Source organism: Paralichthys olivaceus, chromosome 11, assembly GCF_024713975.1.
Source record: "Paralichthys olivaceus isolate ysfri-2021 chromosome 11, ASM2471397v2, whole genome shotgun sequence".
NCBI lineage: Eukaryota > Metazoa > Chordata > Actinopteri > Pleuronectiformes > Paralichthyidae > Paralichthys > Paralichthys olivaceus.
The window spans coordinates 21,507,958-21,521,417 of NC_091103.1; the positions used below are offsets into that span (position 1 = coordinate 21,507,958).

Sequence of the window (13,460 nt, forward strand, 5' to 3'; positions counted from 1 at the left end):
ACATATTTGTGCAAAGCATAAAAAACAAGTGAAACCAGTTGATAAAAGGAGTCTGACTCTGAAGTGTGTGGTCTTCTCACAGTTAAAAGATAAAATTACATTTACATCTGTCGTTATGTCTGTGGTCTCTTGTGATTTTTAAATCAGCAACGATTTGAGATCCTCCAGTGTGCAGCAGGTATCAGACAGATATAGAGGTAATGTAAATTTAAGCAGTGGACGCAGACACATCTTTTAAAACAAAAAATGTTGTAGTTTAGTTTCCAGAACAAATACATTCATCATGTGTCACTCAGTCAGTCAGAGCAGTGTCACTACCTGTTATTGTCCACGTAGCGGATGAGCAGCGGGTACAGAGCATACAGGTCCCGACACAGCACAGCAAACTCATCCCGGATGGTCCCATTCTCACTGTCCACCTCTGTCTTGCCCTCCATGCGCAACTGATCCTCCTCAGCCACTACTTTTCCTGAACGCTTCTTCAGCTTTTCCATGGTGGGAATGAAGTGAGATTTCAGCATCTCTGGTTTAGCCCTGCTGACGATGGGCTGTGCAAACACTGGACGATAGACAGGAGTCATCAGAGGTAGTCAGGAGGTTCAGTCTCCAAATATTAGATATATACAAAATGTGAGAATGGCCCCACACAACCAGAGAGGTCAAATGGAGAATCAGAAAGTGTCTGACATAACCTGAGAGCCTTCTTCTGTCCTATTGTGAAATCTCTGCCTGCTCACCTGCCAATCTCTTCATCCAGGAGGCCTCATCGATACCCAAGTTGTTAACCACAATCTTCATAATGCTTCCCAGCAAATGGTTGAGCTGCTCGGAGGTGACAGAGGTGCACAGCTGGCCCTCCTGCTCGGGGAAATTCTCTGGGCCCCTTTCCCACCAGCGGGGGAGATAGTTACACAGCATTGGCAGCGTGATCTCAATCACATGGGGCATTTCTGTGTAGCGAGCGCCAGACTCAGCGAGGTCATGGATTTCCTTCATCAGGATCTCCAGCCCAGGGATGTCAGGGCACAGCTCCTCCACTTGGTTGGGAAGACCCAGAACTGAGGAGGGAGAGAAGTGACAGAAAAGATATAAATATAAGAAAACAATCCAGTAAATACATTCTTATCATGTGATACGTGTAAAATAAAATGGTAGAGGATAATAAAACCCACTGGATCGCTCTCTGGGAGTCTTAGTGGTGTAAACAGAGAACATGTTGAACTCATTCAGTTCAGGCTCAAGGAAGGCGACTGGCATTGCAGCTGCTAAGTGGGCCAAACACTCGCCAAGAGCTGGTCGCTGCCTTTACAGGAGAAAAACACCAGAACATGAATGAAAAATCAAAAACAATCAATACACAATCATTCTTTGAAAGTTTGAAGTATTAACCATTTTTCCTGTTAAAGATTATTTATGCAGCTTTTCCTCTGAATTAAGGGTCTGAGGACAGATTGGTCTTTACTCACTTCTCTACATGAGGAGTCTTCACCGTGCCCAAGGAGTAGATACTGCACATTAAACGATAGCAGGATATCTGCAAGTCGTCCACTGAGGATGTGGAGAAGAGAGGCATTGCATTAGCTTTGAGTCGGTCAAAAGATGAGAGAAGAGAGAAGCACTTCACTCACTCATGACGTCATCTCCGAACTGGTGCTGGGCGATGTGGTCAAACAGTGATGTGAGGACCGGCAGCAGAGCGTTGGTGGTGTAGTTGATGTTCTGGGACACACCCTTAACCTATAGCAACACAAAACACAGGTGTTAGCGTCGAAGAAAAATGAACAAAAAACAATGCTGTATGGCTCTGTCTCTGACCTGGTTTCTACTGGACACTTTGCCCAGTTTTAGATTCTCAACCATCTTCTCTATGTCGTCTGCAGCACTCTCAAAGAACTGACGCAGACCAGCCTTCACAATCTCAGGGCCCGATTTCATAACAGTCCTTAAAAAGGTGCAAACGGTAAAAAGAGTAAAATAAAAGATAGCTAACGTAACAGACTTTTATTTCTATATGTCCTGTCTGCTTTGGGGAGTGACGGGGATGTGATGTGGAAAGATGAGGTACCTGGCATCCAGCGATCGTGAGAGAATGTGCAGACAGTTAACCACAGCGCCCGCATCCGTTCCTGAAAACAGCACAACAAAGACGCATTGTCAGAGCCGTCTGCACTGTAAAGAAGCTAATTTACTGAGAAGCAACTTTAAAATCCTCAATGTGAAAAAACAGAAAACAGCAAATTGTGTTAGAAAACATGGACAAAAAACAAAATTACGTGAAAATCATTTTTCACAAATCACACATAATATATATTACATAAGTGAGGCATCTCATACAGGTACTTATGTTAAACTTTCTGTAAAAAGCTCAATAACACAATTTATCTGCTTGAAATTGACTATTCAAGAGGTAAATCAGTTACAGTGGAGCACTTTGACTAATATAATGCTAAAGCTAAAGGGCACAGACTCAGTGATATGTGTTTGCCAGTGCCTGACTATTAAAAACACAGGGTGGTGAGAAGGGGAAGGAGAATGAAAATACAGCATGTAGTGCTTCATATATGCCAGGCTGAGAATACGTCACAGGACAATACAATACATATCTGTAGATACCCGACACCACTGCAGACATTCATGCTCAAATCACACCCAGTTTGTTAGTATCAATCTGAATTTAAGCCCTAAACACATTTAAAACACCAGCTCACAGAAAATCAACAAAGCCAAGCAGAAGCTGAGCTGAAGAGAGAGAGAAGTGTTAGACAAGGAGAGAGAGAGAGAGAGTTTGGGAGGATGAAATAAATCTGTGATACGACAATGATTAGTATGTAAATGAGAAGGTGGAAAGGAAGATGAAGAACTGGAGGAATAAAGAAGGAAACTCAAGACTAAAACAGATGTAGGGGGGCAGAGATGGTGACAAGGCATTACGCCACCATGCAGATTCCTTACCAAAAAGAGAAACTCTGTGTCTCACCAAAGCAGCCAACTTACAGAAGATACTGAGGTCAGAGGAGAAAAGAGGAAAAAGGGAGGGAGAGGGAGAGGGATAACAGGGAAGTAAAGATGTTTGAAGTGACACAGAAAGCAAAAGGGAGGTCACAGAAATGAAGGATTTTACACAACAGGAGAGAGATGAAGAGACGTGGAGGAGGGAGAGGACAGACACTAACACATGAGAGTACTGCACTGAGGGAGAGGTACATGGTGAAGTCACATGATTCAGAGAACAAACCTGTGTTTTGAATAAATATTTATTGCACTTACCTTGCAATCATCTCCTTCTCCTTATTGGAGGAATGGCCTCCACTGCCTAAGACTTTGGCAGGTGTGGAGAGGAAGTACAGGCAGTGGTTCTTGAAGTACTGATTTATCAGTGGTAATAGAATCTGTAAAATACAAGATAAAATATAAATCCAACAAAAAACATAAAAGCATTACTTTGATAATTTAAGACAGAGTCCTGCACCAGGTCAGACATTCTCCCGAAAAGTTGTGTAATGGGTAGAAAATAATTATATAAATGTATGGGTATGGGTATGGCTAAAGAAAAAAAGAATACATTTTAACACCTAAATTAGCTCATATGAAGCCTGATCAGCCGCAATAATTTGTTTTATCGCGAAAGCCTATGTCACCACCTTTGGCTAGACACATCATCACTGAGGAAACACACTGACTGCTGCAGTAGATCAACAGATCATTTTCAAAGATCACAACTCAACCACCATAAGAGGAGGATAAAGAGGCCATAACCTATTTGATGTGAGCATGTAGCATGTGGTGACAGGTCGGGTCTTGGAGATTATTGCATAACAGAGCTTTGTGGGTGTGTGTGCGAGTGTGGGTTTGCAAATATGGATCCAAGCAGTTGAGAATCTGTCACAACCCATGTCCTCTGACTCCCAACACATCAGGTATCTCACCTTAGCGAAGAATTTGATCTCCTGTTCGTGAGGTGATTTCTCCACTCTACCACTGCTAACCACAGCCTCTGTGAAAGGAAAGAAAAGTCATGTTATTCAGATGGTGTATTCTGCCACCCTGAAGTATATTTGGCCATGAGAAGCCTTTGTCTCTCAAACCACAGTACCGAGATGAGCAATGAACTCCTGTGCGATGTCCATCCATTTAAGAAGCTTCTGGAGGAAACCATAAGCAAAGCGCTTCTCGATGGAGGAAATGTCTTGCTCCATGTCCTTCATACCCCTGGGAGAAAAAAATAAAAATAAATAGATAATCAGGACCGTGCCGATATATATGTTCTCTCAGATCTAATTCTTTACATATATTGTCTGATGAAGTCAAAAATCTAAAGTCAGAGCAGTGGATGATGACGTGAGAGGCCGACCTGCTCTTCTCTCTCACATTTGTAAGAGTGGCCAATCAAGCTGAGAAGTTAGTGTGAATATCAAATTATCGTTTTCAGAAACAGTTGGACACAGACTCCCACAATCTGACACTGGGGTCTCTGACACAATCACACCAGTTTGACGTGAAGTCCACAGGGAGCACAAAACCGTCTAAACTGAATCTGAAATGGTGAAATGTCCTCCCTACCTCGTCACAGCGTATCCATTCAGCTGGAGGAACTTGAGCATGTCCTGGGCCTTCTCCCTGTCCCGAGCCTTCTCCTTAGCCGTCAGAGTGTCGTAAGGAACGAGCAGTGGATGGCTGCCACCGCCTGACAGGAGAACAAATCATTTTTTAAAAGCCTGCAGCCTATCAACATGTACTGGTGAGTAGTAGAAAGAACCTCTCACCTTTGGCCTGTAGCTCTAACTTCTTCTTCCTGCCCCAAGTGTTGTGATAGTTCTCAGCCAGCTGTTCAGCCATAGACTGCACAGAGAGGGTAAGAAAATCAATCTGTGATGTTCCTAAATAACGAGCACAGATTAGTGAAAGAAAGACACATACCTGTAACTCTCTGGACAGGGCCATCGCTGAGATGTCTATTGGTTGAGGGCTGTAGCCATGACTGGGATCATAAGTGGCCTGGAGACAGAAAACACAGTTGAACATGTTACTCTCAGTCTGAGACTTGGGGATCTCTTAATGATTCCAGGAGGTTCTCTGAAAGCGTAACCTTGCGAGGCAGTAGGCTTTCTCATAAGCGAGAATTCATGTTTCAAAGCTAAAAGCTGTTTGCTGCTGACGCTTATCAGATGGATGATGATAGAGAGATGCTTTATCTAATCACCTGCCAAAAATGTGTTGTTTAACGAGCATCAGGTTACAGAAATAGAATACAGCTTCAATTTTAACATTGTTAATTAATCCCAATCAGAGAATGTATAAGAATGCTGATATTTATTAAGCATTGAGTCATGATAGACCTGTGCGAGATCCATTTTTGCTTTATTTTGCAAGAACAACACTTTTAGAAAATCCCAAACTCTTGTACCTGAGCAGTCTGGGAGATCTTGCGTGTGGTGGCCTTCTTCTCCACCTCTCCCTCGCCATCCCGAGCTTTCTCCAAGGTCCACTCCCAGGCCAGCATGGCTTTGATGGATTCTTTGATGGGCCAACGGTAGATCTCCTTGTCCTGAGAAATGGAGAGAAAGGGATTTAAAGATTAACAATACATTCAGACAGAATTTTGAAATTTGGATTTACAGATGAAATCCTCATGGCTCAGGATTATTAGTTTAGCAGCACTTGCTTCCTCAGTTCTGAGAGCACATTGGGATATTAAAAAAGCTAAGTTACAGTTTACTGTGTGCAAATTATGAGACGCTATACAAGGTGATAAGTGATAATGACCTTTTCAGAGAAGGTTTTGTATGGCCGGAGCATCGGGTGAGTCTTGGCATTCTCATCTAACAACTCTCCATAGGTCCAGTTGTTCTGAATCTGAAAAATGTATTCAACAATTGAGACAACCGTTACACAATGCTGACGATATGAAAACAGAAAAAAACATGGACGTCGACAATTTCTAAAACTGACCTTTTCAAAGGCCCATTTGTCATGAGTGTGCTCAGCATACTTGTTGACGAAGGAGTCCAGCCTCTCGGGGATGATGGTACTGTGAATACATTTTGTCACAGTTAATACTGCAAACTGTTAAACATACAATGTGCAACCTCGGCTGCTAAGGGGTCTCTTATTTAAAACAATAACTTAAGACCAGGTTAGATGATGTCATGAATCAGCGTGAGATCATGAGAGTTGTTTTTACGACTGCTGCAGATGAAAATCAATGTGATGCGACTCAGGTGCAAATCATGTTCATGGATGAGGCAAAGTATTTAAGTTTTATTCACATTACGCATCAAACGGCCATGAATAATTGTGATTCTAAAAGTGACATATACAAACAGTGGAAGGAAGAAACGCTGACTGGCTAATTGGATAGCAGTGAGTTTTTTTGGCCCGGAAGTAACAGCAGAGACGGACAAAGCTACGGGTAAAGACGATATGATGCAATTAAAAGGCGACTGAAGTAAAATGTCCCAGTACCTTGAGTACCTTGAATAAAACTTGGTATTTCCATGGGTTTGAACATTGTTGAAAACATATTAGATAATGTAAATACACAAATCAACAAAATATATAACATAGGTCTATTTGTGTTTAGACACTTTAGAATTGTTACATATTATATCTAATATTTTAAATATCTTTATTAGCTCCTGGTAACATTTCAAAGTAAAAAAAATACATATTCTCTACAAGCCTACTTTTATCTTACAAAAGCAGATTCATGACAGCACTTGATCAGTATTTACAAAACCTTAAAAACAATCCTCAAAAAGCATTAATTAGGTTATATTGTGAATTCAAGAATATTATAATGAAGTTTCTCGTTATGTTTCTGTAGTTTATCAGAGAGGTGTTGTACTGGACTGTTACTGGGCTATGATCTCACTTGGTGGTCTCCACTGGTTTTGGATCAAAGTTGCCTTCAGCGTCCACAGAGGCCTTTTTCTCCACGTGAGAGGAGTAGGTGGCGTCCACATAGTCAGGAGGGATGGCTCCGGCTATTGCACAGAGGCAGGGCATGGCGATCTTGAAGAGCTCTGCATCATATTTCTAGAGTCAGAAAACATCAGAGAAGTCATTTCCGGCGTGAACCTTTACTGTGTGACAGTCTCATCACATCTCAAAACTCTCATCACTAACCTTGTGTGCCAGAGATTCAAAGATTCCCCAGAAGAGTTTACGAGAGAGATGCAGCTCTTCCTCTGAGGTCACCCCGAAATTAGCCCATCCGTTAGGCAAGCAGTAATACTTCCAACAGCGCTCATAGTGATTGGTCAGCAGCTGAAATTATCAAATCAGGGAGATAAAACAAGGACTAAAGTCAGTAATTAAATCAAAATATACTGCAACTTATTGGTAAATACAATAATCACTTCTTTTTAGTATGTTTTTTTGTGCTTAAACTCACCCCAGCTACCCATAACATGTCAAATCGGTGTTTAAACTGAAAGCAGCATTTATTTTGACTGTTGGCATACTTTTCTAATCTCTTTCATTTTCTATGTTAAATGTTAGAAATAAATAAAAGCAAACCTTAAGAGGCATCTTTGCATATTCATTGAGGATGGGCACATCAAACACCAGTCGTCTGAGCAGATGCTGCAGCATGGAGGGCAGGAGGTACCTGTGAGCCAGAATGCAGCATGAAAATGTTTTAAACTGTAAAAAAATAAACAATAGTATTGTTTGTTTTTTTCATCTCTCATGCGATTCTTGTTTGATCGTTCTCTTGACAAATAGATAATATATAGAAGGAGATTGGTTTGGTTTCAGTACTGACTTGCAAAGTGACATGAGGCACTCCTCAATGACATCCCTCTGAGCCTTGGTCAGGGCTCGGCCACGAGACAGACGATATATGGTGTGGAGCATGGAGTCAATCATGATGGCCCGGTGGTCCGTCCCAGCAAACAATGGGGCACACTTGGTGAGCAGAGGCAGAACAGCTGAACAAAGGTAGCGGTTCAGCGCCAAGGCCATTTCGGTTGTGCTGAATGCCACCTACATTCAGAAAAGAAGACAGAAAAACTCTTAACACTAATGCAAAACAGCATACAGGAGATGACAGAAGTCTGTTTTACTTGACGTCTGTGTCTTTCCCTGCTCACCGTGTCCAGAGAAGCTGCTGCTCTCATGTCAGGCAGGAAGCCAACCTCCAGAACGTGAAGCAAGAAGTCCTGGTTATCGATACCGTACACTCTATCAAGGAACAGCACCATGGAGGCCTTGTGGTCTGGCACAAAGCTGGCAGACATCTTGGGCTCAATAATCTGTCCGTCTGCGGTTCGGAGAGACGGAATTAAATATGCAGGAGAATGCCAAAACATTTTTAGATAAAATGTTCATACATGATCTCAACGTTATCTAACCTTTGCCATAGGCAGGAATCTGCACAGGCAAGCTGATGACTCCCACCAGATCTTCTATGGGCACCAGAGATCTCAGGATGGCCCTGATTCTTAGAGCTTCACCCTTGCCTGCTTGGATCAGCTGCAGATATAAACAATTACGAGATACTGTAAACTCACCCATGCTCATCAGCAACCTCTCTGGCCACTGTTGCTGGAGGCTTAAAAGAAATTGATGTGAAGAAACCATTTCACTCACATGCATCTCAGGGGCACACCGGCCAAGCAGATCAATAAGGGCTGAGTAGAAGGACATGATGGCGTTTCCCAGATGCAAGCGGTTCTCCTCATGCTGCTCCTCACCACCAAACCTGCCAATCAAGAAAACATCTTTTACTCCTACTTGTGAGCTACCAGAAACTTGGAGAGTTCAGGGTGGGGATCAAACCTACTCCACCGTCTTACATGAAGCGTCTGTCTTTTTTGACAGTTGGTCCATCCCTTGCTGGATCCTCTGAGATCTTGATGGCCTCCTCCATGGCGGCAAGCAGACCATTCCCACCCTCTCCTCTCAGGGCCGGGCCGAAGCACTCAGGCCGACGGATAAGCAGACGCACCACAACATTGGCGTTTTCCTCCACGCTCTCTCCTGCGAGGAGCAGGGGTGGAAATGTTACTGAAAGTTACTCACAGGTCGAAACTAATAAATCTCATCATTTTCATGAGGGGGCTGACCATTAACAAAGACAGCAAAGCGGAGGAAATCCAGGTATCGCTCTCCTCCACCAGGGTTCCAGCTGATGTCAGGGTAACCCTTAGACAGGAGCATTGGACACATCTGCAGTCCGCAGCCCGCCAAGTATGTCACCACCTACATCACCGACAGACATTAGAAGATAAAGAGTTAGCTGTACTCTCTCGTTGCTTTTTCTTTCTTGACATTTATAATTTTCACAAACCATTTCCAGGTCCTGCTCTTGCAAAGCCAAGGCCAGCTCATTGTTGTCGATGCAGGAAGCAGCAGCCACATCCAGAGGTGTGGACCCACGCATACCTGCACGTGTAAAATAAACAAAGTGGGACTTTTGGTTTGGAAAATGTTTCTGAACTGGATTTTCCTGTGGTTTTCATGCTAGAAGGGCAAAAATGATTATTCAGAATGAACATAGTTGGCTGACACTGACCCAGGCCAATGCCGCTGTTCTGTAGAAGGTAGCTCAGATGGTCAAACATGGAGCGCTGGTTCTGTCGGCTGATACGACAGAAGTAACACAGGAAACGACAGCAGTTGGTCACCATTTGAGGGAATCGAATCTCCTGGACAGAAAAAGTAAACAGATACATTTGTACTGTGCACGGCACTGGTGAAGACTCAACAAATAAGTCAATTAGAGTGATTGGACTAAATAAACTAAACAAACAGAATCCTCTGAGTCACCTTCGAGTCTCCTCCTCCTCCCAACACATTGACCATCACCTCCATGACGGTCTCGTGCATCCCGAGAGCTCTCATAAGATTAGGGTGTTGGTAGAACACCTTATTGTTCATGATGTTCCTGAAAATTTAAAAAGATACAGAAGTCTGATTCACATGATGCATTTCTGTACTCAAGTTTTGAGTTGGTGAATTTCAGATAAGATTACAGAACAATTACAGATTAACTAAAATTACCATAATAATATGAAGAAGAAATATATTGACAGGACAATAGAATAAAAATATCACATCCCTCATGTATTTTCATCTACACAGTGCCCCCCACACACTGACCCAATGCTCTGGATCATGAGCCGCTCTTCCTCTGGTCCCATCTGGACAATGAGCAGCGAACGTATCTGCCCTAAACACTCGAGCAGATCCATCGTGTCCTGAACAGACACGGCGTTGATGGCGTAGGCTTTGGGCAGCGCTCGGATCAGCTCGCCCAGGCCGTCGTACTGCCTGTGGAGCAGACTGAACATCAGACGCACCAGCTCAGGGTTCTGGATGAACGACTCCTGGGCCCAGTGGATCATGGTGTGGGAGATCAGTTCCTGAAGGGTGCCTTGGTAGAGCACAAAACACTGTGTAATTAATCTTTAATTTTAAAAAGGATCTGTTTTATATGCTCTGTACTGTCAGAGAATATCTTTTTTTATGAATATTGCAGCTTTACATTTTAATTATTCTTCAAAATCGGTTCCCTTATTATTTTATGCTGGATATAGAATACTCATATCTGTATTATGGAATGTGCATGCTTGAAAAATCAAATTCTTTAAGTATTTCACAGGTTAATTGGTTGTTAATCTTACCAGGCTTTGAGTCCTCATCAACGTCTGACTTTTCCTCCTCCGTTTTCTTGCGCAGGCTCCTGATCTTGTCCACCAAACTGAGGAGTCTGCCCCTCAGTGATGTGTCCACCTCCTCCTCTTCTGCCTCCTCCTCAATATGTATACCTAAATGTGTACAATGTGAACACAGCTTCTAAATCCCAAATGTAAAATAAAACTTGAATATTCACATCTGTATATTTTAAAGTCCACCAGATCCATAAAGAATGTCTCACCGCAGTGAAGCAGGAGGTCATTGTGGAACTCTCCCAAAGTGTCTCGCACCTCCTCAGGCACTGGACAGTCCTCATCCTCTGGACCATGTTTAAAGTTGGTCAGCAAAAGAACCTTGAAGAGGAAAACAGAAAGATTTACACAAAGCTTTTTCATTTCACTGCCTGTGTCTCATTGTTCTCCACATAAATGTGATATATGCCAAAAACTAGCCCTCTGTCAACTCACTTCTAACTTTCAGAAGAAAATAGGGTTGACATAATTGGTAAGTCCGAACAGGGTTACTGGTTAACACACTTTGTATAATTAGTACCTGGTCTTGCGGGGGTGACCGGAATTCGCGGGTCCTGCGTGCAGTCTCAGCAGCCGACATGGTGAAGGCTCTCATCAGCAGGTTATAACGAACACGTTGGTTGCCCTGGATATCTTGGACAAACTGGTCTGAATAGGCCACAATGGCTTCAACTCTGTGTCGCAGCTCACAGTCGCAAAAGTACTGCAGGAGTGTGCACATCTGAGAGGGCGATGAGATAGAAAGCTGAATTGTAAGTATATAGGTTGATATTCAAGGATGTGAAATCTGTAAAGAAAATATCAAAATAAATTGTGTTAATGGAGAGTGACCTGCAGTTTGACAGACTCTGGCAGCTTCATCTGGAGTAATCCTTCATCCAGACCCTCCTCCTCTTCTTTTGCTTCTACCTCCCCTGCTTCTGCCTCCTTCTCCTCCGCTGCCTTCTCTCCATCCACTTTTTCTGCTATGGCCTTTACCCCCTTCTCCCCCTCATCTCCTTCTTCCTTGGGTTCACCCTCTTTGTCCTCATGTTCGTCTTTCAGTTCCTCCTCCTCCTCACCGACCCCTTCGTCCTCAAGTTCAGCATCTTCATCCTCCTCCTTTTCTTCCTCACCTTCTCCTTCAGTAGCTTCACCCTCCTCAGCTTTCTCCCTCTCCTCCTCCCCCTCTTCCTTTCCCCTGAAAACATTGGGGTCAATCATCTTGAGGATGTGCTTGGTGTCCTCATCGTTGAAGATGCCCATAATGAGCAGTGTACTAATCAATTTCAGGATCGGGACAAAGTGAAATTCCACACTGCCTCCTACTGGATCCCGCATAGCCTGGCTACCATCAAGCACAGCTTCTGTTAACATGCTTATCGCCTTGGTCTTCAGCTCCTGTGGAGGAAAGATCAAAATAAGTAAAAGGTATCAAAAAGTTTACAGCATTTTACACAAAAGCAAACTTTCTTTTCTTGATTCTCACTTGTAGAGGGAAGACAGGACTAAGCGTGTACAGGTCAGGGTCTGTGCCGACGAAGTTGATGGACGAGAAATGCAGCTTGGGCCGTAAGCAGGTGGTGAGGCCGACACCAGGGAGGGAGTAAGCCTTCTTTGTATCAGGATAGAGATGGATGCTGAGAGTCTCTGTCGTCATGGGGACGATAAATTCCCTGTTGGTGCCCAGTCGAGCCCGTTTGGCAGACTCCAGGTGGATGCTGATGAGCAGGTCATAGTAGCCACTGCGGAGAGGTCCCGGCAGGTAGGTGTTCTCGATGGCGTAGAAAAGCTGGGATTCATCCACATGACTGCACAGGGCATGAGCCACTCGGTTGTTGCCAAGAGCACACACAGCGCAGTACAGCATGAGGGTGTGGTAGTGGAACTTCATGAGGTCCTGACGCTCCGACAGCTCCAGGATGTCAATACACCTGAAAAATATATCAATACTGATTAGGTCCAAAGGAAAAAGTTGGTAAGCAACTACAAACTGCCTGCAGAGATGACTATGCCTGACCTGTTCTCCTCTGGGATATGCAGGGCCATCATGATGAGAGGTTCAGTGCACTCCACCATCCAGCCCAACCTCTCACTCACTTTGCCCACCTCTGGGCTCAGGAAGTGATTGGGCATACGGCTCCAGATAACTGGGGTCAGCATTTGGACATCCAGCCTGGGCGGACACTGGGGGACGGGATTGTTACGCTCGCTACGGAACATTGCTGCAGAGATTGGCATGATGTTCTGATGTGGGAGAGAGAGAGGAAAAGAGGACAGGTTTAGGCAATCATTCAGAAAACAAGGAAAGTGAGCAACTGATTTTGGAAAAAGGGAGAAAACTGATGAGAGGTTAACCCATTCAGACAGTTTTCGTCTCAAGGAAAGAGGAAGTAGATATTTGCAGCAATTGGTGGAGAAGCAAAGGAAGTTTCTTACCTTGAGTTTGCCAAGCTCCAGCTGAACCATGTTCTGATTGGACGGCTGAACTAAGACGGCAGGGAACAGCTTGGTGTTGGGCTCCACCTGAAATAAAATCATTCTGGCTTTAAAGCTCCACAGTAACAGACTGTAACTCTTTCAGACTCATTAATAGACACAAATATTCACACACCCTATACTGTGTAAACGAGACTCACCTGATAGAAGGTGTTTATCTCCTTTCCATTGGCTGTAAAGGTCATGAGACCTGTTGCAAGGTCAACCAGACAGCCGACCACCATGTCCTCCTGACTGAAGCGGGTCTGCTGGTTACTGACAAGGTCTCCTCCCCAAACCATGTAACAGTTACTGTGTTTCATACTGCAA

The 13,460-nt window shown here is 43.8% G+C and overlaps 1 protein-coding gene across 24 annotated transcripts in view; it reads right to left on the reverse strand.

Moving 5' to 3' along the window:
• Positions 1–13,460, reverse strand: part of ryr1b (ryanodine receptor 1b (skeletal)) — a 64,412-nt gene that overhangs the window by 22,418 nt on the left and 28,534 nt on the right. For 12 of the 24 annotated variants that reach the window (XM_069535057.1, XM_069535051.1, XM_069535050.1 and 9 more), the window contains exons 32-69: positions 13,292–13,454; positions 13,092–13,178; positions 12,673–12,899; positions 12,142–12,586; positions 11,505–12,053; positions 11,194–11,394; positions 10,883–10,994; positions 10,629–10,772; positions 10,105–10,378; positions 9,772–9,889; positions 9,518–9,650; positions 9,293–9,387; positions 9,069–9,204; positions 8,799–8,982; positions 8,593–8,704; positions 8,355–8,475; positions 8,094–8,263; positions 7,766–7,986; positions 7,519–7,609; positions 7,126–7,266; positions 6,872–7,035; positions 5,950–6,028; positions 5,764–5,853; positions 5,405–5,545; positions 4,918–4,995; positions 4,764–4,839; positions 4,561–4,684; positions 4,094–4,209; positions 3,927–3,994; positions 3,268–3,389; positions 2,953–3,002; positions 2,066–2,126; positions 1,816–1,942; positions 1,629–1,737; positions 1,467–1,548; positions 1,173–1,303; positions 738–1,058; positions 319–559 (exon numbers count right to left, since the gene is read on the reverse strand). In XM_069535057.1, coding sequence (XP_069391158.1) covers positions 319–559; positions 738–1,058; positions 1,173–1,303; positions 1,467–1,548; positions 1,629–1,737; positions 1,816–1,942; positions 2,066–2,126; positions 2,953–3,002; positions 3,268–3,389; positions 3,927–3,994; positions 4,094–4,209; positions 4,561–4,684; positions 4,764–4,839; positions 4,918–4,995; positions 5,405–5,545; positions 5,764–5,853; positions 5,950–6,028; positions 6,872–7,035; positions 7,126–7,266; positions 7,519–7,609; positions 7,766–7,986; positions 8,094–8,263; positions 8,355–8,475; positions 8,593–8,704; positions 8,799–8,982; positions 9,069–9,204; positions 9,293–9,387; positions 9,518–9,650; positions 9,772–9,889; positions 10,105–10,378; positions 10,629–10,772; positions 10,883–10,994; positions 11,194–11,394; positions 11,505–12,053; positions 12,142–12,586; positions 12,673–12,899; positions 13,092–13,178; positions 13,292–13,454 — 5,904 coding nt within the window. Of the gene's footprint in view, positions 1–318; positions 560–737; positions 1,059–1,172; positions 1,304–1,466; positions 1,549–1,628; positions 1,738–1,815; positions 1,943–2,065; positions 2,127–2,952; positions 3,003–3,267; positions 3,390–3,926; positions 3,995–4,093; positions 4,210–4,560; positions 4,685–4,763; positions 4,996–5,404; positions 5,546–5,763; positions 5,854–5,949; positions 6,029–6,871; positions 7,036–7,125; positions 7,267–7,518; positions 7,610–7,765; positions 7,987–8,093; positions 8,264–8,354; positions 8,476–8,592; positions 8,705–8,798; positions 8,983–9,068; positions 9,205–9,292; positions 9,388–9,517; positions 9,651–9,771; positions 9,890–10,104; positions 10,379–10,628; positions 10,773–10,882; positions 10,995–11,193; positions 11,395–11,504; positions 12,054–12,141; positions 12,587–12,672; positions 12,900–13,091; positions 13,179–13,291; positions 13,455–13,460 lie in introns of all 24 variants that reach the window. The other 12 variants (XM_069535055.1, XM_069535035.1, XM_069535041.1 and 9 more) reach the window with 1 other exon arrangement.